The following is a 26,221-nucleotide window of genomic DNA, read 5'->3' as shown; positions in this document are numbered from 1 at the left end:
TTGTCTGGTTTCAGTTGACACATTCAGTCTTTGACTTCCTTCAGTGGCTTGCTGACTTCCTGTTGAACTGGTTTGCATACAGCGGTGTCTCTGCTCTGCTAATGAGGCCCGGTGTAACGAACGCCACTGACGGACAACGACCCGCCGCGCAGCCAATTAGCAGAGCAGTGACCGCCGAAACACTCTGTGATTATCAGAGACGCAGACGGGCAGGTGAGCAGGTGGGCGGCCGCTGCTCTGCAGCAAAGCATTGTGGGTCATTAGACTGCATGCTTAAGAAGAAGAGCTTAATTAGTCTGTGAGGGTCCTGGCCTTTGTGTGGACTGAGTAAAATACTGGATTAATGCTGGCAGGAATCATTGTTAAACAGGCATGTTGTTTGTGTGACTGTATACCATGACCTTCCTGACTATTTTATTTATTTATTTAGTGCTATAAGAAGCATTAACAAAATTATATTTGGTTATTATTATTATTATTATTATTATTATATTTGGTTATTATTATTATTATTAACAATATTAATTTTGGTTATTATTAATATTCAAAATTAATAATTTGGTTATTAGCAGCATATTAGTGTGTTATGTGTAAGCCAGGTTACATTGAACAAAAGAAGAAGAAAGAAAGAGCATTTTTATGCCATAAAATACTGGCATAATGGCAGCAGAAATAATTTTTAAACAGTCATACAAAGAGTGTTGTTTGTTTGACTTTTACCAACACCTTCCTTATAATCATTGGCAATGAAAATTATATTATGATATTATAGTTTGTTTTATTCATTCATTTTATTTTATTTTATTTTATTTTATTTTATTGGCTTGTGTATTATTTTAATTTCTTAATTGTATTATTTACTGCTTTTTTATTTTATTTTATTTTATTTTATTTTATTTTATTTTATTTTATTTTATTTTATTTTATTTTATTATTTCTGGTGTGTAATGGTGGTAAAAATCGTTATTAAACATTGTTACGAAGTGTGCCATTGGTTTGACTTTGTACTGTGACTTTCCTGACGATAATTGGCTCATGAATATTTTGACTGATTTCAGTTTTTAAAAACAGTTTTTAAAGAGAAATGCAAATGTTTTAGCTCATTTAATATTAGGGCTCCTAATCAGTGTATGCTGGAGTCTCTGTAATGAAAGCAGACACAAATGAAAGGATCGGAACATCCGTGCAGAAGCTCTGAAGCTTTGAGACGTTTGCGTGTTGAACGTGCTGCTGAACACGAGTCCAGGAACGAGTGTGAACGTCAGAGAATCAGCTTCTGCTTCTGCAGATGAATCCAGAGTCATGAGCACACACATTAATTAATGGTGCTGTAAATGATTCATTTAATTTAATTTTTAATGTAATATTAATTTCATTAATTTTTTTTAAATTTTCATTTAGTTTCATTTAGCTTTTATTTAATTGACTTATTTTATTTTATTTTAATTTTCCTTTGTTTTATTCATTTTATTTGACTTTTTTAACATTTAAGTATTTTTCTATTTTTTTATTATTTTATTTTATTTTTTGAGAATATTTCTAACTTCGGCTGTATCTGACAGAAGCTGATGAAATCACATCTGTGTGTTTGACTCATTGTTCTGTTGTCAGTGGGAGTGGCTTGTGCTTGTGTAGCCAATCAGAAACACTCTCTGCCTGTCAATCATCCTGTAGATTCAGATTTGACTGTAGTTGAATTTAATCAGAGCTTTTTTTTTCAAGATTTACTAGTATGAGTTTTGAAGAAAAGCTGTGAGCTTGAACTTAGTAAAACATCTGAAGTGATTTACAGCGCCTTTAAACACGAGGATGAATGTAGGAGTCAGTGGAGTTTCCTCACTCGTCCTCTCTCTCTCTCTCTCTCTCTCTCTCTCGTTCTCCCGTGGTATCATCATCCTATTTTCTCTCGCTCTATTTTGGGAATGTAGAAGCTGAATTATTCCTCCTCATTTTTCTCTCTGTGTTAATTAGATTTAAACGCTCTCCCCGCTCATTTGCATATGAACACCTTCTTAATGAGAGCAGATAATGAAGCTCTGTAATCACGGGCCGCAGTGTGTCTCTCATCAGCAGAGGAAACGCTCACATTCAGCACATTCATAACACACGAGTGTGTGTGTGTGTGTGTGTGTGTGTGTGTGTGTGTGTGTGTGTGTGTGTGTGTGTGATGGAGATGCTGTTCCAGGTCACAGTGAGTTCAGGTGCTGGAATTAAAAAAACAACAACAGAAAAAAAAAAAAACACTTACAACACACACAAAAAAACATTTATTTAATCAGTAATACAGTCAAATTGTGAAATATTATTATAATGTAAATCAGCTGTTTTCTGTGTGAATATCTTTTAAAGTGTAATGTATTTCTGTGATGTGCAGCTGTATTTTCAGCATCATTACTCCAGTCTTCAGTGTCACATGATCTTCAGAAATCATTCTAATATGATGATTCATAGTTTGCTTGTTTTCAGATCTCATGATTGCAGTCGTCTGTAAGTGATGATTATGTATATATATTAGTCTCAATCTGTTTGGCGTTCCTCGTTTGAACTCACTGATGTGCTGTGGCAGTAATCAGAGGTTACATACGGCTGTGTGTGTGTGTGTGTGTGTGTGTGTGTGTGTTTGTTTGGCCGTCGGCTGCTAGCGCGCTGCTGAGCGTAATTGGAGGCAGTTAGGGAACGATGTTAACAATAATCAGTGCGATAAGACGCAGGACTCCAGCAGCACATTTTGTTGGCTAAAGCTGAGGAATAATTGTGGTTCCCATGTGAGCTGCTGTAATGCACAGTCCACTGTAAACACACAGCCACAAGCTTATTATGAACAGAATCACATTAACATAAGAACACTAATCATGAACTATTCACACACACACACACATTTAGTAGGCTGAACAAACTTTGGTGTTTTTCACAATTAATTACAAGGGAACAACATTTTTTACATTTTTATTTTAGATTGTTTGCCAGTTGTTGTACTGACAATAATTTATTTTAATTTGTATTCACCTATTTTTTTTTTAAATTAATTTATATATCCATTCATTCATTTTTTTATTTTTATTCATTTTTTTTTCTGTCTACGTGTTTAAAATTTTGGATTGTTTGTCAGTTGCTGTTGTGTTGATATTTCAGTTATTTTTATTTTTAAGAATTAATTGAGCATTTTTTTATCATTTATTTTTATTTATTTATTCATGCAATCATTAATTTTCAATTTTTTTTTATCTCTACAAGATTTAAACATTAGATTGTTTGTCAGATCGATCTAGATTGTTTTAATGTGATTTTAATTATTTATTTATTTGTTTGCTTATTTTTTATTCATTTTTTGTGTTTTAAATTTTAGAATGTCAGTCGTTGTACCGACAATTTATTTAAAATTTTATTAGGTATTTATTTATTCATTTATTGTAGTTTTTATTTATTTATTCTTCCATTCATTCATTTTTATTTTTATTCATTTTTCCTCTGTTAGATTGTTAGTGAGTTGATGTAAAGACAAATTATGCTATTTTAATTTTTAAATTAATTAATTCATTTTTATTCATTCATTCATTTGTTTTTATTTTTATTTTATAACAAACAAGCTATCAGATATCAAAGAGAAGCACTGGCAGCTCAATACTGTGCTCTGATGATAATCTGTACTGTCCCTGTTTAACAAACAATAAATGAATCAATCAATCTCTCTCCCAAGCGTCTGCTCCAGACAAAGGTAAGCATGTATTTAACGCTCTCTCTGTCATGTGGTTCTCCCTCAGGTCCTCTGCGCGTGGTGGTCCCCACCGAGTCTGTCTCGGCTCATCTGGGCGACACTGCCCTGCTGCGCTGCGAGGTGACCGGTGAGCCCATGCCCGTGGTGCGCTGGCAGAAGAACAGGGAGGACCTGCCCTTGACCTTTGACCCTGACAGCAGAGTGGTCATCCTGCCCTCCGGCTCTCTGCAGGTCAGCAGGGTTCAGCCGCCGGACTCGGCCACATACCGCTGCTTAGCAGAGAACCCCAGCAGCTCCCGCAGTGGCACAGACGCAGACCTGCGCGTCCTCCCGGGTGAGTGACCCGCTGACCTCCACTAACTAGTGCTGCTGGACACGCTTCTGACGCACTCACCGCTACGAGTCAGTGTGTTCATATAGCGCTTTACTGAATACAGACCGATTCAAAGCTGATTCACAGAGATAAACAGGAAAATGACACTGTTGATGTTGTAAAATTTGTCAGTTGTGAAAGAAATTCAGATTCATCTGTAAAGCAGCTCTACAGAAGACAACAGAGTCATTATTCAGATCAGTTCAGTTCAATAACAGCGCAAATTATGAAACAACATCGAGTCATTTCATATGAAAAATAAAACTCATGATATATTTACTTTGGCCAGAAATTCAAAAACACTTTATACATAAAACAATCATGATTATTTATTTATTAATTTTTTTTACCTTTATTTATATAGCGCTTTATACAAAAAAGATTGCGTCAAAGCAACTGAACAACATTAATTAGGAAAACAGTGTGTCAATAATACAAAATGACAGTTAAAGGCAGTTCATCATTGAATTCAGTGATGTCATTCATCTCAGTTCAGTTTAAATGGTATCTGTGCAAAAATTTGCAGTTAAGTCAACGATATCGCTGTAAATGAAGTGTCCCCAACTAAGCAAGCCAGAGGCGACAGCGGCAAGGAACCAAAACTCCATCGGTGACAGAATGGAGAAAAAACCTTGGGAGAAACCAGACTCAGTCGGGGGTCAGTTCTCCTCTGACCAGACGAAACCAGCAGTTCAATTCCAGGCTGCAGCAAAGTCAGATTGTGCAGAAGAATCATCTGTTTCTGTGGTCTTGTCCCGGTGGTCCTCTGAGACAAGTTCTTTACAGGGGATCTGTCTCTGGGGCTCTAGTCCTGGTCTCCGCTGTCTTTCAGGGCTGTAGAGGTCCTTTCTAGGTGCTAATCCACCATCTGGGCTGGATACATACTGGATCTGGTGGCGTAGATGTGTGGATATATATATATATATATATATATATATATATATATATATATATATATATATATATATATATTAGTGGTGGGCCGTTATCGGCGTTGACCTGCTGCGTTAACGTGAGACTCTTATCGGGCGAACCTGTGTGTATGCCTATTGTGAAATTACCAAGCTTCCCAAAAAAAACCTCAACAAGACTCACGCCTGTTTCACATATACTCCGTCTGCAGTGCATGTGCGTTACGTATGTGGTGCAGAAGCAGCACGGACTCATTGTGCTTTCACACAGGACACGTTTGCAGTCCGCTACTGATCCGCGGCTGTTTAGTCCACAAACACAACATTTGTTCATTATTCTATATTTCAAACCATGTGTAAAAAAATAAAAAATAAATTGTGACTCTTATCACAGAACAGTAACAGTCTTTCATAATCATAGACATTAGTTTATACTTAATAAATATAAACAACATATTATTCATGCATTTGACTTCTAGGTTTAAGCTGCTCAAGCAAGCGGCAAAACATTTAAACACAACAATTAGCCTACTTTTCTTGTTGGGATATCGCAAATATTTAAAATTAAAGCACCACTGACAGAAACAATCGACTCTCGTGCCTTTTGCATTTAAATCTTTATTACAAACAATCGCACGGTTCTTAATGAACTTTGTTTTTCTGCTTCCATAAAAGTGCAAAGGCCTATATCATGTTGCCTCGTTTATCTAAAGGTGCTCTTTTTCTTGTTTTAAACCTAGCCAAAACCCATGTGTTGCGTTTGAAAAACAGTAGGCTTTAATCAGTATACATTTATTGTGAAATTAATGCATTTCCGTGCAGCTTCTGGAACGCACTGAAGGACCACAACCGCGTGAACACTGGAATCCGTTAACATTGTGCGTAAAAAAAATAAATAAAAAAAAATATGCAACGCATATGCACTGCAGACGGAGTGTGTGTGAAACAGGCGTAAGGTTGTTTGCAACTTGTGCAATGCGGAATTAGTTTACTGTAGGAGTTCTTCCAGTCTCAAGTACCACCTAAACGCAAACACAACCAACAACTAAATCTGAAGATGCCGGGCCAAACAATGTAGCGCAGGGGAAGAGTCGTCGTCAAACTACTATGTTTGAGAGCAGCACAGCTCTATCAGTACTAACAAGTACATCTTATTGAACATAATTTGAATGCCTTCGGCAGAATTCAAATGAGCCATTTTAATCTAGATTAATCTAGATTAATTCCAAGATTACAGTGAGATTAATCTAGATTAAAAAAATTAATCTATGCCCACCACTAATATATATATATATATATATATATACATATATATATATATAAATATATATATAGATACTAATATTAGCGTAGATGCCATTCTTCTAACGATGTAGCAAGTACATCGGGTGTTATGGGAAGTGTTCCCGGTTCCGGTTTACCTTATTAATGCAGCCTAAAAATCCTTTAATGGATTTGGATATTAGAAGTGTAATAGTATGTTATGTGTAAGCCAGGTTAAAGAGATGGGTCTTTAATCTAGATTTAAACTGACAGAGTGTGTCTGCCTCCCGAACAATGTTAGGTATGTTATTCCAGAGTTTAGGCGCTAAATAGGAAAAGGATCTGCCGCCCGCAGTTGACTTTGATATTCTAGGTATTATCAAATTGCCAGAGTTTTGAGAATGCAGCAGATGTGGAGGACTATAATGTAACAAGAGCTCGTTCAAATACTGAGGTGCTAAACCATTCAGGGCTTTATAAGTAATAAGCAAGATTTTAAAAGTCTATACGATGTTTGATAGGGAGCCAGTGCAGTGTTGACAGAACAGGGCTAATATGATCATACTTCCTGGTTCTATTAAGAACTCTAGCTGCTGCATTTTGGACTAACTGGAGTTTGTTTACTAAGCATGCAGAACAACCACCCAATAGAGCATTTCAATAATCTAACCTTGAGGTCACAAACGCATGGATTAACATTTCTGCATTTGACATTGAGAGCATAGGTCGTAATTTAGATATATTTTTGAGATGGAAAATGAAGATGATGAAGAATTGACAGAGCAGCCATCAAGGCTTAGACAGCGTTCTAGGTCATTACATGCAGAGCTTTTAGGCCCTATAATTAACACCTCTGTTTTTTCAGAATTTAGCAGTAAGAAATTACTTGTCATCAAGTTTTTTATATCGACTATGCATTCCGTTAGTTTTCAAATTGGTATGTTTCGCCGGGCCGCGAAGAAATATAGAGCGGAGTATCATCAGCATAACAGTGAAAGCTAACACCGTGTTTCCTGATGATATCTCCCAAGGGTAACATGTAAACCGTGAAGAGTAACGGCCCTAGTACTGAGCCTTGCGGTACTCCATGCTCCACTTGTGATCGATATGATACCTCTTCATTCACTGCTACGAATTGATGGCGGTCATATAAGTATGATTTAAACCATGCTAATGCACTTCCATTAATGCCAACAAAGTGTTCTAGTCTGTGCAAAAGAATGTTGTGGTCAATAGTGTCGAACGCAGCACTAAGATCCAATAGCACTAATAGAGAGATACAACCACTATCAGATGATAAGAGCAGGTCATTTGTAACTCTAAGGAGAGCAGTCTCAGTACTATGATACGGTCTAAATCCTGACTGGAAATCCTCACAGATTCCATTTTTCTCTAAGAAGGAATATAATTCTGAGGATACTACCTTTTCTAGTATCTTGGATAGAAAAGGGAGATTCGAGATCGGTCTGTAAATAAAGTTGTTCTTTGGGGTCAAGTTGTGGTTTTTTGATGAGAGGCTTAATCAGAAGAGGATCTATGACTAAGCACCTCTTTTAGGAACTTGGATGGAATAGGGTCTAACATACATGTTGTTGGTTTAGATGATTTAACAAGTTTATACAATTATTCCTCTCCTATAGTAGAGAATGAGTGGAATTGTTTCTCAGGGGATCTATAGTGCACTGTCTGATGTGATGCTGTAGCTGACGGCTGCATGGTTACAATTTTATCTCTAATAGTATCGATCTTAGAAGTAAAGTAGTTCATAAAGTCATTACTGCTGTGCTGTTGGGAAATGTCAACACTTGTTGATGCTTTATTTTTCAAGATAGGTTACTTTCCCTCCAAGCAATACGAAATACCTCTAGTTTTGTTTTCCTCCAGCTGCGCTCCATTTTCCGGGCTGCTCTCTTTAGGGTGCGAGTGTGCTCATTATACCACGGTGTCAGACTGCTTTCCTTAACCTTCCTTAAGCGTAAAGGAGCAACTGTATTTAAAAATGCTAGAAAAGAGAGAGTCCATAGTTTCTGTTACATCATCAAGTTGTTCTGAGGTTTTGGATATGCTAAGGAATTGGGAAACATCAGGAAGATTACTTACAAAGCAGTCTTTTGTGGTAGAAGTGATGGTTCTACCATAATTGTAACAAGAAGTAGAATTTACAGTTTTAGCTATATGTAGTTTGCACAAAACTAAATAATAATCTGAGATATCATCGCTTGGCTGCATAATTTCAACACCATCAACATCAATTCCATGTGACAGTATTAAATCTAGAGTATGATTTCGACAATGAGTAGGTCCAGAGACGTGTTGTCTAACCCCAATAGAGTTCAGAATGTCTATAAATGCTGATCCCAATACATCTTTTATATTAAAATCACCAACAATTAAAACTTTATCTGCAGCCAGCACTAACTCTGATGTAAAATCAGCAAACTCTTTAATAAAGTCTGTATGGTGCCCTGGTGGCCTGTATACAGTAGCCAGTACAAACATCACAGGGGATTTATCATTAACACTATTTGTTATTATTATATACACTATTAATGTGTATTTTTGATTAACTTTGTGTGTGTGTGTGTGTGTGTGTGTGTGAGTGAGTGTGAGTGTGTATATATGTGTATGTGTGTGAGAGAGATACTCTTTAAACTGATACTCTAAAATCTGAATATGTGAGTGTAGACTGCAGATCCTCCTGCGATTATTAACCGTTCGCAGATGGACTCTCAGCTGTTCCTGCTGACCTTCTGCTCCGCTGTAATCACGTGTGTGTAGTGGATGTTGATCTTTGGCTCGGGGCTGTTAGGAAGCGTCTCTGGAGGGAGAGACGGGCCGAAGAGGGGCATTCTGGGAGGAAATACTGCTGCAGGCTTCAGGACGTGAACACTGCAACGTTTGAGCTCAGCGTTCAGAGGTCACACACATGCAGCAACTAGACGAGCAACAACTGCAGCTGCTGCATTTAACTGACTTGAGTGTGTGTTCAGATTAAACATGCACACACACTTGCCTCAGGAAACGCTGCTGACCTGTGTGTGTGTGTGTGTGTGCAGAGCCCGGACTAGTGCGAGCGCTGACATTCCTCCAGAGGCCTCAGAAGGTCACAACTCTTCAGGGCAGAGATGCGGTTCTAGAATGTTCTGCCTCCGGCTTTCCCAACCCATCCTTCTACTGGATGAGAGGAGACGAGCTGATCCAGAGCAGGTGAGGAGAAACACATCACTATAAACTCAGTTATATCTACACTGCCTTTAACAGCCTGGGGATTTTAAAAGTCAGAAAAGTCTCATCTACTCATCAAGGCTGCATTTATTTGATGGAAAATACATTAAAAACAGTGAAATATTACTAAAAATAACAGTTTTTTTTTATGTAAATACGTTGTAAAATGTCATTTATTTGTGTGATCAAAGCTGAATTTTCTAGTCTCCAGTTTGACAGTCTTTAGTGTCATTTTTAATTAGTTTAATTTATACTTGATGAATAAAAATATTTTTTATATAAAAAAAAATCTTTATAAAATATAAAATAAACAAATAAATTACTCCCCCCATTACCCCATTAGGGTTGCAAAGGATTGGAAAATGTCTGGGAAACCTTCCGGAAATTTTGGAAACTTTTGGGAATTTTTGAGAACTTTTGGAATGTTTACCAAAAATGTTCCGCCCCTTTATATCTGCATAAAGTAAATTTTCATTCATGAAATATAGTGTCATATAAAGTAAAAACATGTAGGAAACCTGTTAGAATTTGGAAAAAGTTCATATATTAACACATATATATCTAGCCCATAAAAATTTGTATGTTTATGTATACATTTATATATATATATGTCATGTACATTTGTATCCATCCTAAAACCTGCCAATCAATGCTGATATTATATAGTAAATATAATAGATAGACATGTATTTAAAAAAAAAAAAAAAGAAATCAGAAAACATACAGATGTTTGTATATATGTTGTTTTAATAGACATATGTTATGAGATACTAAATGTTACATCTTGTAGCATATATGGCAATATTATATATCACGCTATATGGCAATAATAATGCGATAGATTCATATTTTACACACTTTTGAGTGCTACTGAAGTGTATTCAGCTGATCTCTATGGTAATCTTCTATTGATGCGTCGGATGAGAGAAGCGACTCTCTTCAGCTGTGATGATGGTTTTCTCTTCTTCTGTCGAGTCTGACGGTGTTTCTGTGTCTGATTCTCCGTCAGATCAAAGAAATACTCTCTCCTGAGCGCCAGCAACCTTCTGATCAGCAGCGTCACAGACGACGACTCGGGAACATACACCTGCGTCGCTCACAACAAACAGCAGAACATCTCAGCGTCCTGCCAGCTCTCCGTGCTCGGTGAGTTTAGTCCTGTTTAATAACCCTCAGATCAGAAAACACTGACTCATTACTATAAAACAGGCACATTTGATCATTCTGGCTTCATTTACTCACATCTGTGACTCTTTTCACTGGAAATCTTACAAATCTCACTCATACGTCACCATTAGATGCTCACGTATTTAACAAGTTTATGATCGTGATGCAACTGAAAGAGATTGTAACAACATACACTTCTGGTAAGAGGTTTGAAATAATTGTGAATTAAGGCTGCACTTATTTGATCAAGAATGCATCAAAAATTGCTAAATATTATTAGAATGTAAAACAGCTGTTTTCTGTGTGAATCTCTGTTAAACTGTAATTTATTTCTGTGATGCGCAGCTGTATTTTCAGCATCATTACTGCAGTCTCTAGTGTCACATGATCTTCAGAAATCATTCTAATATGATGATTTACTGCTCAAGAAACATTTCTGATTATTATCAATGTTGAAAACAGTTTGAGATTACTTTTATCGAAGATATTTAAGATACTTATTAATTAAGAGTGCCAGTAAAGACCTTTATAATGTTACAGAAGATTTCTATTTCAAATAAATGCTGTTCTTTTAAACTTTCTATTCATCTGTGAATCCTGAAAAATAAAATGTATCACAGTTTCAGATATTCACATAGAGAACAGCTGTTTGAAACTGTAAAATATTTCAAAATTTTTACTATATTTTTGATCAAATAAATGCAGCCTTGGTGAGCAGAAGAGACTTCTTTAAAAAACATTAAAAAAAGGTAATTATTCCAGACTTCTGTGTTTGAGTTCATGTCTTTTCCAGTGGAATGAATCCTGAACGACTTTCACTTTCACTTTTTCACTAAAGTGGATTGAGATCAACTGAAGACGTGAGCTGACAGTCTCTCAGATGAGCCGAGTTCTTGTGACTCAGTGATCGATTAGAGTTTATTACATAAGTTCTTTGGACTAGTTAAAGGACTCATCTGCCTCAGTGGCCTTCATAAATATAGCGTGTTTTTGTCTCGTGTGCAGACGGGCGCTCAGTGCTCATTCAGAGAGGCTTTTTAACCTCAAGTGTTTTGCACGAATGCCCTTCAGATTCTCTCTGTAAAAGCACGCTGCGTCTGTGATGTTCTCAGGCTCGTAGTCTCAGAGGATCGGTTAAGCGTTTTGTTTTTTGCGTCACATGCTCCTTATTTTTGAGGTGTGGGTGTAATTGAAGCTGTGGAGACACATTTCCTCCTAAACTCAAAGAGTCATCAGCGTTTGGGCTTCATGTGATTAACAGCATCTTTTCTCCCGTCAGAACAAGACTTACCCATGTGTATATTACTTTTATGTGACTTTTGTAAGTCTGGTCAGGGTTATGTTGGTTAACAAAAACTAAAAACAAATGTCTGAAACCATCTGTGTTAGTTGAAATAAAATAAATACAGTGTATAAAAAACTTACCTGTATGGCACTTTGGTTTCTGTTGTTTTTAAATGTGTTTTATATGAACAAACAAATAATAAATAAATAAACAAACTATTTTATTTCAGCTAATTGCCAAGGAAATGTTTCTAATTTTCATTTAGTTCAACTTGATGTGCTAAAATAACTAAAACTAAAATCGAATGAATAAAAACTACTGTAGACATAAAAAAGCTAATTTCAATTACAATTACAAAAACACACTTACAAACACATTAATAAAATGATAACAAATTAAAATGTATATGGAAACTATACAAAATAACTAACTGAAGTTATAAAAAAAACTGAAGTTGTATGTCAGTGATACTAAAATAACAAAACAAAACAAATTTTATTTTATTTATAAAATCTGGCATTTTTTCAATAAAGTTTCCCCATCAAAAATAATATATATTTTTTTTAATCAAATATCAGATTAAATATTTTAAAAACTCTTTGTTATTGGTATTGTTATTATTTTATAATGTATTTAATTTAAAATAAAAAAAAATACTTTTATTATATCTTTTAATTATTTGTCTTATTTTTAAACATATTTTATTTGTTTTGTTTGTAGCTATTTTGATAATATTGCTACTGTAAATTATTTTATACACTTCACTGAAATGTTGTTATGATGAATTTTATTTCTCTGAATATAACCTTTGCTGAATCCCGTCAGATGGTGCTCGTCAGTCCGTGAATAAAAACACTAAAATACACATGTTTTTCTCTTTAGATTTTGTGGGATTAAAGCGTTTTTGAGGAAACTTCTGGTGAAGAAACTCTGGTTTGTTGATCTGATTCTCATTTTCCATGAGTTTCATCTTCCTTTGTGAAATTCTCTGTTTGATCATTAACTCTTTGAAGTGAGGTTTTGTTTTTGTTTTTATTTTGCCATCCTCTCTGTTCACATTCAGCGCTGATTACGTGAGATTTTCACAGCTTTGTGTGATTTGTAGATGTTTAGTTCGTTTATAAAGCAGATGGTTTGGATTCTGTGTTCTGATTGGATGCTGCTAAAGCCCTGTGATACATTATTCATCAGTTAGTTCTGTTCCTCAGATCTGATTGGCTGTTTGTAGATCAGCTTAGGTTTCAGTGTTTGTGTTCAGCTTCATAATGATTGATTGATTGACACAAAACCTGAAGCTTCAGCTTGTTTTGGAGAAGAAATATATGAACTGACTGGCCAGTTTTGGCCCTTTAAACCCCTAACCAGACCAACTAAACCAGATTAGCACTGTTTCCATAGCCTTTCTCTCATGCAGTGGATTTGACTGGCTGTTCTCAGGTGTTCGTGCTTGACAGCGAGTTTCTGCACTTTAATCCAATTATAGAAAGACTGCAGGATATTTGACGTCCAGTGGCGTTTCTATTATTATTATTCCGGCCTGTAAATCAAATAAAGCAGGCGTGAGCGCTCTGAGAGAGGAGAGCTGGTGCTCGTTCACGGGTCTGGAGACTCTTTCAGGAACAAAAGTAAGATGAATATGGAGCTCAGTTTTAGTTTCAGTTTTAGTTTCAGTAATTATTGTACTTCATCTTAAACTTATTTTCAGTTAGTTGCCAAGTGAGTCTAATATTTTATTTTATTGCAGCTTTATTTCAGTTAACGGATGCTATTTTTAAGCATTTTAGTTTTAGTTAACAATATCCACACGACCTGTCACAGAGGAGAATAACTCTACACACAGCTTAAAAGTTATTAAAACAACCACCAAATAAAATTATACAGTTTTATAATTTTTATGTAATCTATTAAATTCATATTAAATTAAATCCTCTTTTTGTAAGTTGCTTTGTATAAAAAAGCATCTGCTAAATGCATACATGTAAATTCGTTGTGTTCGATTCATAGTATTTAGAATAACACACTTTATTTCGTTATCATACATTTTAGTATTCAATGATTTTCCCCAACACATTTTTTTTTTGTGATTTTTATTTTTTGCAACCTTATGCTTGAATTAAATTACAATTTTAAATTAATTATAAAATTATGAAAAAATTAAATTTTTTAATTAAATATTTTTTTAATATTGTTAAATTAAAAATTTATATAATTATATATAGAGAGAGAATGAGAAAGAGAAATAGAATTTGATTGGCTGAGAGGAGTGCGATCTGCTGGAAATCACCGCTGGCTCTGATGTCTCTATAGTGCTTACACATGAGATATAATTTTTTGTGGTAATTCTAACAAGCAGTCTTTGGTCTCATTAATCTATTATTTGTTCCAGAGCAAATAGTTTTGGCTGAGGGCAAAATCTAATCAAGTTATATTTTATATAACTTTAATGCTGAATATCAGAGCGCTGCCTTTGTGCTTCTGACTGAATTGCCTAGCAACTTTTATAATGGCTTATGTTGTTATTTATTAAATATTATAATTCAATAAATAATATTTTTATATAAATAATAGTAGAATTTAGTATTGGGAAACAGTGTGTGTGTTCATGATGGTGCTTTTAGTGACATTATTCTGTTATTAGATGGCGACGAGATTGTTTTTCTAAGTAAGTCCACAGTAAAGACTTTTATATTGAAAGAGACTGAAACAGGGTTGTAAACAAGGAAGTTATTTTTACTTTTTATGCTGTTAACAGATGCAGTGCGCAGCGCTGTCATCAGAAATCACCCTTAACAGATGAAAGATAGTATGACAAAGATATCGCTTTCCTTAGTGGACATTCAGACTCATGTTTTATTATGAATATGAGATTGAGCTGAAGAATGAATGCTGTATCAGATGCAGGGAATCAGACTCGTTCAGTGTGTATCTCTCTCTTATAATACAGTCATACAATAGGCTTTCAATGAAGCAACTCAACGTTCCTTCGTTACTACAGTAGTTCTAAAGTAACGTTCTGAATTAGTAACGGATCTTGAGCTCAGCTGTTAAACTGTCAAACTGAGATCTGAGTCCGTGGCGGAAGGAAGTAATTCTGCACAAAAGAAGGGTTTTAAAAACACTCCGTTGTTGTTTCTTATTAATATACACACTCATAATCATGCGATATGGCTTTTTAAAAAAAATGCTTACACACAGTTTTTGAAACTATGTCTCCATTTCACAAAACTCTAAACACAAAAGCACAACACACAACATCCAAAACGTCATACATATCTTAAAAAAAAGCAAACACTTCTTTCAAAACTATTTTAACTCTTCTAACACCAACATAAAATGGTTAGCCACATACACACCTGACTACACACAGATGTGAAAAATGTAAAACACCCCTCTCATGTGTCTTCTCCTTGTTCAGAGTGCAGTGAAGAACAGAAGTGAAGAACATACATGCATATGCACATATACACTCTACATACAGTATGCATGTACAGCTGATGAATTTACACAGAACTGACTTGAGTTCTATAATAACACTATTGACTTGTCAGAGCTGCTTTACAGCAGGATGTGAATTTGATACTATTGTGAAACAATCTATATTGCATAAAGTGCTTTAGAAATAAAGTTGACTTTCTGACTTGGCTTGTATACATATTCAGTGTGTGTGAGAGAGAATGTGTGTGTGTGTGTGTGTGTGTTTTTTTTTTTTTTTGTAATATAAAAAATTTAAAAATAAATAAATAAATAAATCTTCATGTAATCTGTGGTTTGTCCCTGTGTTTTGTCTGGGATTTGTGCCCAGAGTGCTCTGTTTTCTGTCTGAAGTGTGTTTTTGTGGCGTTCAGACTCCAGAGGATCCTGTAGAAGCAGGTCGTGATGTTCTAGTGAGGGACGCTGCTTCTCAGAGGCTTTCTAAAGCTGCTCAGATCTCAGTGTGTGGAGCTGAAGGATTCACGCATGCAGTATTCATGAGTGCCGTCACGCACCGCCAGCCTCCATCCCATCACAGATCCGATCCTCACACTCTGTCCAGCCATCTCTCCTCTCACTGCTCTGGATGGACACTAGTTAGTGCCCTCGAACGGAGAGCTTTCTGTGTGGGTGAAAGAACAGATGGAGAGTAGGAAACAGAAACGGACAGCAATTATTTCACACGACACCTGCGAATACTTTAATTAAACCTAAGTTTTGTGGTCAAAAACTTTCCAGCACTTTTAATTGGTTCCTCAACGTTATAACATCCTCCGCCGCGCTTGAAGTGAAATACTCAGTGCATGTGTTTTAGTATATTTTCCGGCTGCACTTCAGACGTCTGTTCACCTGAGATGACGTTCAGTGAGACGCTGAATAAAGATGTCAGTGATTATTGAGTGAAATGATGTTTTAAAGGTGTGTTCGTTAGATGTCATCTCTTTACGTCTGTTTTCTCATCCGGACGGATGTTACGCAATCAGATGCATTGAACGCTCAGGCCAAACACAGCGCACATTTATCAGGAAATGTTTCAGTCCAGCTTCTGATTAAAATGCATGAGTGTGACGAGTGCTGGCTGGCGCAGATCAGTTTTTAATTGTGAGTTTGTCACTGCTTTTGCACAGATATAGGTTTGCATGGATATAAATCTGAGAAAGGATTGAAAACGAGGATTTCTGATTTTTTGTTTTCAGCGTCTGTGATCATGTGAAATAAAACCTGAAACCTTCAACCAAAAACGCCGAAACTTTACAAACAGCATGAATTCAGCATCTGTTGCCTCTTAAAGGTACAGTTCATCATTTACTCGCGCGTCATGTTTTTAAAACCTGTATGACTTTCTTTCTTCTGTGAATCACTAAAGAAGATATATTGAGCACTTGTTAGAAATTAACCCAAAAATATACTATACTGTAATATTTTATGCCTGTGTGTAGAATTACTATGCAAAAATAATTTTTTTTAGAAGAGTTAAAATAGTTTTGAAAGAAGTGTTTGCTTTTGCAAGATATGTGAGACGTTTTGCATGTTGTGTGTATGTTTTGTGGTTTTGTGTGTAGAGTTTTGAGAAATGGAGACCGTTTCAAAAACTGTGTAAGCATTTTTTTAAAAAGCGTAAAGAACTGAATGAGCGTTGCAGTAGTGTTACTGTAGGAGCGTTTGTTGAGTGTTCTAGCGAATGTGGAGCTCTGCTGTGAGGGTGTTTCTCGTGTATGTTCTCTGTGCTTTAGTAATCTCACCAGTACGTGACGTGTTGAGCGCTCAGGCTTCACGTGTGAATGTGTGGCTGTGGTTAGTGAGCTGTGTGGCTCATTAGTCCGGTCTCTACTGGTTTGACTGGCGGTTCAGTGCAGTCTGTTTAGTGGGATTCTGGCCTGGACCCAGTGCTAACACAACACTGGCCAGCATTATGTGTGTGTGCTTGTGTGTGTGTGTGTACGTGTGTGTCCAGGGAATTTTAGCAGCCGATAATGAGGTGTCCACTGGACTGTCCAGTGTGCCAATCCATCCAATCACACCCAATAATACTGAAAAAGACTAAGAAAAAGCAATAGATGCAATCAGTGGAAAAGTACAAGTGTCAGAGTCAGTTTAGTTAATAGCTGCTCTCTAACATAATAATACTAACCATACAACGCAAACACTTCATGCAGTTTGCAAACAGAAATGTGATCATCACACTCCTCCTACTGCTTTCAGAAGTGGGTTTCACATCTCATATACAGCATTAACATTATGAAATATTATTATTATCTAAAACAGCTGTTTTCTATGTGAATATCTGTTAAAGTGTAATTTATTTCTGTGATGTGCAGCTGTATTTTCAGCATCATTACTCCAGTCTTCAGTGTCACATGATCTTCAGAAATCATTCTAATATGATGATTTGCTGCTCAAGAAACATTTCTGATTATTATCAATGTTGAACACAGTTGTGCTGCACAATATTTCTGTGGAAACTGTGATGTATTTTTTTTTTCAGGATTCACAGATGAACAGAAAGTTCAAAAGAGCAGCATTTCTACATTATAAATGTATTTCCTGTCACTCTTGATTAATAAGCATCTTAAATATCTTCAATAAAAATAAACTGTGTTCAACATTGATAATAATCAGAAATGTTTCTTGAGCAGTAAATCAGAATATTAAAATGATTTCTGAAGATCATGTGACACTGAAGACTGCAGTAATGATGCTGAAAATACAGCTGCACATCACAGAAATAAATTACACTTTAACAGATACTCACATAGAAAACAGCTGTTTTACATTATAATAAATTTTCACAATTTTTACTGTATTTTAGGTCACATAAACACAGCCCCAGAGAGCAGAAGAGACTTTGTTAAAAAATGTTAACACAAGACTCAAGTGTTTCAGAGGCTCTTATACGGTGTGAATGTGCAGGTTTATACTAATTCTAGATGACTGAACTAATGAGTACGTACTGAATGTGTATCACCGTGCTTTATTTCTAGCGTGTACTGTCTCTGGTGATTGAAATGGGATTGTGGTTGTTAATACTGTGAAATGAGATTAAACGAATAATGAGGAAATCCAGCTACTCTAACAAACACTGATGGACCGGGATTGAGATTACAGTCACCAAACCCTGACCCGCTTAACCGGATTAACCACCATAATGACCCGTTCAGTGTAAACCCACATGATTATGACAGCTGAATGAAAGCAGCAGTCTTCAGTTTGTATGGAGTCTAGTATGCCGCCTAAGTAGGGAGCACATGAAGGAATGATTCAGGATGAGAAAAGGTGATTCAGATAATGAGTGTTTGTTACCTCCAATCCTGACGAATCTCATTAGCCTCTTTAACAGTTCAGTTAATGATCTGAGGTCACGTGAGCGCTATGATGTTGTTCATGCGTGTGCGTCAGGTCATGTTCAGATGAGATTGATCATGTTAGTGTGTCAGACAGAGATTCTGATCTGTGACGAGGTCTCCTAGACATTTAGAATTTGTTTTTGTAATATTATTGTTAATATGAATGTGATTCTGCTCTGCAGGCCTGTGCAGACGTGTGCAGGGTTCACAGTAACATCACACAGACGCTTCACACTCAGAGACTGTACAGGATGGTACTGAACACACTCCTGATCCGACGGGTCACTGATGTGTGTGTGTGTGTGTGTTGGGCAGAGGTCATGAGGGATAACGCATTAGAGCAGGTTTAGTAAAACTTAACCAGGATGACTGGAGAGATTAATGCTCCTCACGGTGATGCTGGAACATCAGAAACTCACTAAAACTGATTTAAATGCTGACATGAGTGTTAATCCTGCTCCATTCACAGATTAAACCACAGAGAGAGAGAGTGTGTGTGTGTGTGTGTGTGTGTGTGTGTGTGTGTGTGTGTGTGTGTGTGTGTGTGTGTGTGAGAATGAGCGTGTTTATTGTAGTGTAAACAGACGTGTTTAATTAGTGTGTGTGTGTAATTAGTGAGAGATTGTAATCCTAATGCCCATGAGTGGAGGATTATGGGTGATTTCTGCATGTGCTGTCCTCGCTGTATTTAGACTTATAAATTATGTATTATTGTTTGAGAATACAAATTGAAATGAGGTTTTATTGTCATAACAACCTGCCGCTGTGTTTGCTGCTCATGAGCGCTGATGGGCTCCGACGCACACACGCACGCACACACACACGCACACACACACGCGCGCACACACACACACACTCTCACACAAACTCATTCACACACACACACAAACTCATTCACACACACAAACACACACACACGCACGCACGCACACACGCATACACACACACTCACACACACACTCACACAAACTCATTCTCACACACAAACTCACTCACTCACACACACACACACACACACACACACACACACACACACACACACACAAACTCATTCACACACCCACACACACACACACACACACACACACACACACACACACACACACACACACACACACACACACACACGTCGCTGGGGACCGCAGATTGTTTAAATGTCAGCAATGCTACGACAGGCTGTCACTGACTCCCTCCTGAGACACACACTCTCTCTCTCTCTCTCTCTCTCTCTCTCTCTCTCTCACACACACACACACACACACACACACTCTCTCTCTCACACACACACACACTCACACACTCTCTCTCTCTCTCACACACACACACACACACACACACACACACACACTCTCTCTCTCTCTCTCTCACACACACACACACACACACACACACACACACACACTCTCTCTCTCTCTCTCGCTCTCACACACACACACACTCTCTCTCTCTCTCTCGCTCTCACACACACATAGGCTTGTGGCAGATGTTTACTGCAGTGAATGGTGTGTGTATTTCCATCTGAATGGATGAGAGTCATTATTATGAGGTTCCATTTGTGTCAAAAATGAGTCGGCTGCTTTGTGCTTTGTACTATACATTTGTTTTTGTCTACAGTCATTGTCTACTTGTTCAGGTAAATCAGTATATGTGGGCGTGTATGTTGTCTGTTGACGTCGTCCTAATCTGTCGTCCTGCCTGCTTTTTCTCTGATGTTTAATTACTGTCGCCCTTATTGTCATTCTGTTCTCTCGTCTTCCTCTGTCATCATAACCTTCATCAGCGCAGTAAAGTTAGTTTCACATTTCATATTCGACTAGGCTGCTTTAGGGACCGTCTGCAAATTTACCTCACAGTACAAAACGAAGTAACGTTACACCCAGATAGCAAGATGCACTCGGGCCAGTTCCGGTTTGATTCTCGCCTTGCATTTACTTATACTTGGAATATAAAATTGAATAAGTATAAACATTAAACACTCGGGGTAACATATTTACCTACGTAAGATGAACTAACGATGGCAAATACTTCTAAAGTATATATTAACATTAATTGATTTACATTTCAACATTTACTATTACATTATTAACAAACCGTGACAAAGATTAAAACTGTAACAAATGTATGGCTCATTTTAGTTAATTTCAACATTTGCTAAAGTTTGGGAATTAAACGCATTTTGTACTTTTATCTCTTTATCTAATCATTTACAACTGTTACCATGTAGGATTTATGGTCGTGATGGTTTTGTGAGCTTTCATTTCTGCACCTGTAAACAGCAAAAAATATACAAACATCTATTAGGTCTAACGTAATGCAAAGTGAAAAATGAAGAGCGGAGATGTTAAATGGTAGAAGGACTCTTGGAGGACCCTGAAGATGTGTTACATTCTGATGACAAAACACTTATAAGTAATTACAGACTGCCACGGAACATATTACAGTTAGCACAAGAACTGCATCCAGCATTACAGAAACCAACAAAGCGTCCCGGAGCATTAACGGTTCTAGTGCAAGTGACTAATGCCTTAAGGTTTTTTGCAAAAGGTGATTTTCAAAGTGAAGTAGCTTCTATTATTTTGTTTACCTCATCAGCAGCTAGCGCAGTGTTGGTTGCTTGGTAACAGACCTGAGAGTGGATCGTGGAGCTTGATGATGCAATTTAAGATCTCCTAATTAAAGATAAGATACAGTTTTGTGAGATAGGTTAAGAATCCCAAATCAAGTTAAGATTTGCTTCTGTAATACGAATTTTGAAAAAATCATAATTTAACCTGTCACATCCTAAATTAAGACCTTAGATAAGACACTTTCTGTAATATGCCCCCTGCAGCACAGAAGCAGTCATCAGTAGCACAGGAATATTTGTAGCAATAGACAACAATAAATTGTATGGGTCAAAATTATAGATTTTTCTTTTATGCCAAAAATCATTAGGATATTAAGTAAAGATCATGTTCCATGAAGATATTTTGTAAGTTTTTTACCATAAATATATCAAAACTTAATTTTTGATTAGTAATATGCATTGATGTTCATCTGAACATCTTTAAAGATGATTTAGATTTTTTTGCTCCCTCAGATTCCAGATTTTCAAATAGTTGTATCTCAGACAAATATTGTCCTCCTAACAAACCACACATCAATGGAGAGATTATTTATTCAGCTTTCAGATGATGCATACATCTCAATTTCTAAAAATTGACCCTTCTGACTGGTTTTGTGCTCCAGAGTCACATTTAGCAGCTGTAAGAGCTATTGCAGATGATCTCAGACATACTGATGCATATTAATATGATTGCAGTACATTTCTCGTCTTAAAATCACTGAAACTAGCTTATTATTAGCCTATATGTATTTAGTTGAAAACAACTATTTATCTAATACAAACAAATCATCTCACGTCGTTTAAGTAATATGGGACAAAAACAACTTTTTCTTATTGCGTACCAATTAAAATGTAGAAACTAAAAATTTAAACAAACCTTTCTGATTGTATACGCTGGACTGTCATCCTCCTCTTCCTCCTCCTCCTCATCTGTTTGTTTGCGGATCGTAGTGTTGCTCATCAAAGTTTTCTGCAGCATAAACACTCTAGACCCACATAATATTTAGATCAAAGATAAAAAGATCTTTTATTTATTAACTTACGTTTCCGGGCAAAACAGCCGTGTTCGCTGTAGTCTCACACGTGAGGTTAACTTTTTGCACGTTCGTTTATGAGCGTATATAAAAATAATAAAAAATGTAAATGCTCATCGATGCTTACCAGTATTGCTTTATTGAAATTACCACATACATCCACATTTCTTGGTAAATAATGATAATCCATTGCTTTGTTTGCATCCAAACAATACAAACATGGCGGACAGCACTCACCAGCACAGGTACGAAACTCCGCCCACGCTGCGCGAGTCAAAGGTGAAAGAGAGCGCAATGAAGCACGTTTAAAATACATACAAGCAAGCATATAAAAGAATGACCTGCCACATTACATAAATATAGATTTACTGTTGTTATGAGTATTAGAGAAAGTTATGTCCTATAAAGTATTTTTAATATTATTTTATGGGCATTACTAAAAGCTATCTGAGCAATAATTGATTTAAATTAATGTTTAGAAAAAAAACTACCATAATTCACCAAAAAGACTTTTTCATGTTCCAAAGGTTGTAGTATGTACCTAGTTACAAAACGTATGAGTTTGCTAATATCTCCCTTAGTGTATGTGCAGTGCACAAAATATTTTATGAAATAATTACAGTAATTTACCAGTATGTTTTTTTTCATGTTCCAAAGGTTGTAGTATGTTCCTAGATACTGACATGTGAGATTTTGGCAATATCTCTCATCATATAGGCCTATGTACAGTACACAATTATTTCCATGAAAATTACTGTACGCAAAGTTTATTTTTTTGTAGGTTGTAGTACATTTGAAGTTACAAGACTGACTTATGATTTGTGAAATTGTGCTTCTTTACTGTATGTACAGTGCATAAATATGTTTAGAAAAATACTGTAATTCACCAAAATGTTTTTTTTATTTACAAATAGTACATTGCTAGTGACCAGACTGACTTACAAGGTGAAATATTACCAATACCTCCTTTACTGTATGTACAGTACACAAATATTTTTAGAAAGAAATATAGTAATTTATCAATAGGTTTTTTTTATGTTCCAAAGGCTGTAGTACATCCCTAGTTATGAGACTGACTTACAGGTGATATTTTGCCAATACCACTCTTACTGTACATACAGTACACAAATATTCTTAGAAAAAAAACTACTGTTATCTACCAAAAGTGTTTGTTTATGTTCTAATGCTTGTAATACATTTCTAGTTAAGACTGATTTACTACAGGTGGGATTTTCCAATATCTTACGGTATGTACAGTGCACAAATATTTTTAGAAAAAGGTTGTAGTGTTTTCTTATTTACAAGACTGACTTACTACAGGTGAGAGTTGGCCAATATGTCCCTTACTGTATATACAGTACACATAGTTAAAAAAAAAAAAGTACAGTTATTCACCAAGAGGGTTTTATCATTTTCCAAAGGTAGTCTTATATTTAGTCAGTTTTGCCCACTAGTAATTTACCAATAGTTTTTTTTTTCATGTTCCAAAGGTTGTACTACAGTAATTTTTATGAAAATAATTGTTTAGCGTAGCTGCTGTTCCAGCCAAGTAAAATTAATTAGTTTAACCCAAGCTAAAGAATAATAATGCGCATTTGATCAGATATAACTGCAGTCCAAAATTATGAGATGTATTATTTGAATGCTTGGCCAAAGAGGTGTGTTTTTAATCTAGATTTAAACAGAGGAAGTGTGTCTGAACCCCGAACATTATCAGGAAGGCTATTCCAGAGTTTGGGAGCCAAATGCGAAAAAGCTCTACCTCCTTTAGTGGACTTTGCTATCCTAGGTACTATCAAAAGTCCAGCGTTTTGTGACCTTAGGGAGCGTGATGGGTTGTAGCGTGGTAGAAGACTAGTTAGGTACGCAGGAGCTAAGCCATTAAGGGCCTTATAAGTAAGTAATAATATTTTTGTAACTGATACGGAACTTAATAGGTAGCCAGTGCAGAGACTGTAGTATTGGGGTAATATGATCATATTTTCTTGACCTGGTAAGGACTCTAGCCGCTGCATTTTGGACCTACCTGTAGCTTGTTTATTGAGGATGCAGGACAAGCACCTATTGGAGCAGTGCATTACAATAGTCCAGTCTAGAGGTCATGAATGCATGAACTAGCTTTTTCTGCATCAGGAACAGGTAACATGTTTCGTAGCTTGGCAATGTTTCTAAGATGGAAGAATGCTGTTTTTTTGTAACATGGGAAATATGATTTTCAAAAGACAAGTCACTGTCTAATATAATACCCAGATTTTTGACAGTAGAGGAAGTAACAGTACATCTCTGTTCTATTCTGTGTAATGTTTTTTGGTCCAATAAGTAATATCTCTGTCTTATCTGAATTTAATAGGAGAAAATTAGTGGTCATCCAATCTTTTACATTTTTAACACACTCTGTTAGCTTAGATAATTTAGAAGTTTCATCTGGTCTTGTTGAGATATATAGTTGAGTATCATCAGCATAACAGTGGAAACTAATCCCGTATTTTCTAATGATATTACCAAGGGGCAACATGTATATTGAAAATAGCAGAGGACCTAGAACAGATCCTTGTGACACTCCATATTTTACTGGTGATAAATGAGATGACTCCCCATTTAAACAAACACACTGGTAGCGATCAGACAGATAGGATCTAAACCATCTTAAAGCCTGCCCTTGGATACCTGTATAGTTTTGTAATCTATCTATGAGTATTTCGTGATCTATGGTGTCGAACGCAGCACTAAGATCAAGTAAAACTAGCAATGAGATGCAGCCTTGATCTGAAGCAAGAAGCAAGTCATTTGTATTTTTAACAAGTGCAGTTTCTGTGCTATGATGGGGCCTGAAACCCGACTGAAATTCTTCATAGAGATAATTTTTTTGCAGGTAGGAACACAATTGAGCAGACACAACTTTTTCTAAAATTTTAGACATAAATGGAAGATTTGAAATGGGTCTGTAATTTGCCAGTTCACTAGGATCTAGTTGTGGTTTCTTAATAAGAGGCTTAATAACCGCCAGCTTGAATGGTTTTGGGACGTGACCTAAAGATAACGACGAGTTAATAATATTGAGAAGCGGTTTTTCTGCTACAGGTAACAACTCTTTCAGTAATTTAGTGGGTACAGGATCTAATAAACATGTTGTTGGTTTAGATGCAGTGATAAGTTTATTTAGCTCTTCCTGTCCTATAGTTGTAAAGCACTGAAGTTTATCTTTGGGTGCGAAGGATAAAACTAAAGTATTAGACGCTGTAGAATCTACATTTGTTATTGTCTTTCTGATGTTATCTATATTATCAGTGAAGAAATTCATAAAGTCATTACTATTTAACTGTGAGGGAATATTTAGATCGGGTGGCGTCTGGTTATTTGTTAATCTAGCCACTGTGCTAAATAAAAAACCTTGGATTGTTTTGGTTGTTTTCTATGAGTTTGTGGATATGCTCGGCCCTGGCAGTTTTTTAGAGCCTGTCTATAGCTGGACATACTGTTTTTTCCACGCAATTCTAAAAAACTTCCAAGTTAGTTTTTTCTCCATTTGCGCTCAAGACTACGAGTTTCTTTCTTGAGAGCGTGGGTATTACTGTTGTACGTTTTTCTCTAACCTTTTTCAATTTGATGGGGGCAACAGCTTCTAATGTATTAGAGAAGATAGTGCCCATGTTGCCAGTCATTTTGTCTAGTTCATGTGTATTTATGGGTACACAGAGCAGTTGAGATAAATCAGGCAGGTTATTTGTGAATCTGTCTTTGGTGGCTGGAACAATAGTTCTGCCCGGACGATAACGCGAAGCCATATAGTTAATATCAGAAATAAGCCGCATGCACGATACAAGGAAA

The 26,221-nt window shown here is 36.3% G+C and overlaps 1 protein-coding gene across 3 annotated transcripts in view; it reads left to right on the top strand.

The window, feature by feature from the left end:
- Positions 1 to 26,221, top strand: part of LOC109053098 (netrin receptor DCC-like) — a 199,352-nt gene that overhangs the window by 76,429 nt on the left and 96,702 nt on the right. For all 3 annotated transcript variants that reach the window (XM_042751244.1, XM_042751241.1, XM_042751233.1), the window contains exons 3-5: positions 3,762 to 4,049; positions 9,319 to 9,469; positions 10,497 to 10,633. In XM_042751244.1, the coding sequence (XP_042607178.1) occupies positions 3,762 to 4,049; positions 9,319 to 9,469; positions 10,497 to 10,633 (576 nt within the window). The remainder of the gene's footprint in view (positions 1 to 3,761; positions 4,050 to 9,318; positions 9,470 to 10,496; positions 10,634 to 26,221) is intronic.

The sequence above is a fragment of the Cyprinus carpio genome, chromosome A5 (genome assembly GCF_018340385.1).
Source record: "Cyprinus carpio isolate SPL01 chromosome A5, ASM1834038v1, whole genome shotgun sequence".
In the NCBI taxonomy this organism is placed as follows: Eukaryota; Metazoa; Chordata; class Actinopteri; order Cypriniformes; family Cyprinidae; genus Cyprinus; species Cyprinus carpio.
Note: the sequence above shows the minus strand (reverse complement) of the source record. Positions and strands in the feature narration are given on the sequence as shown.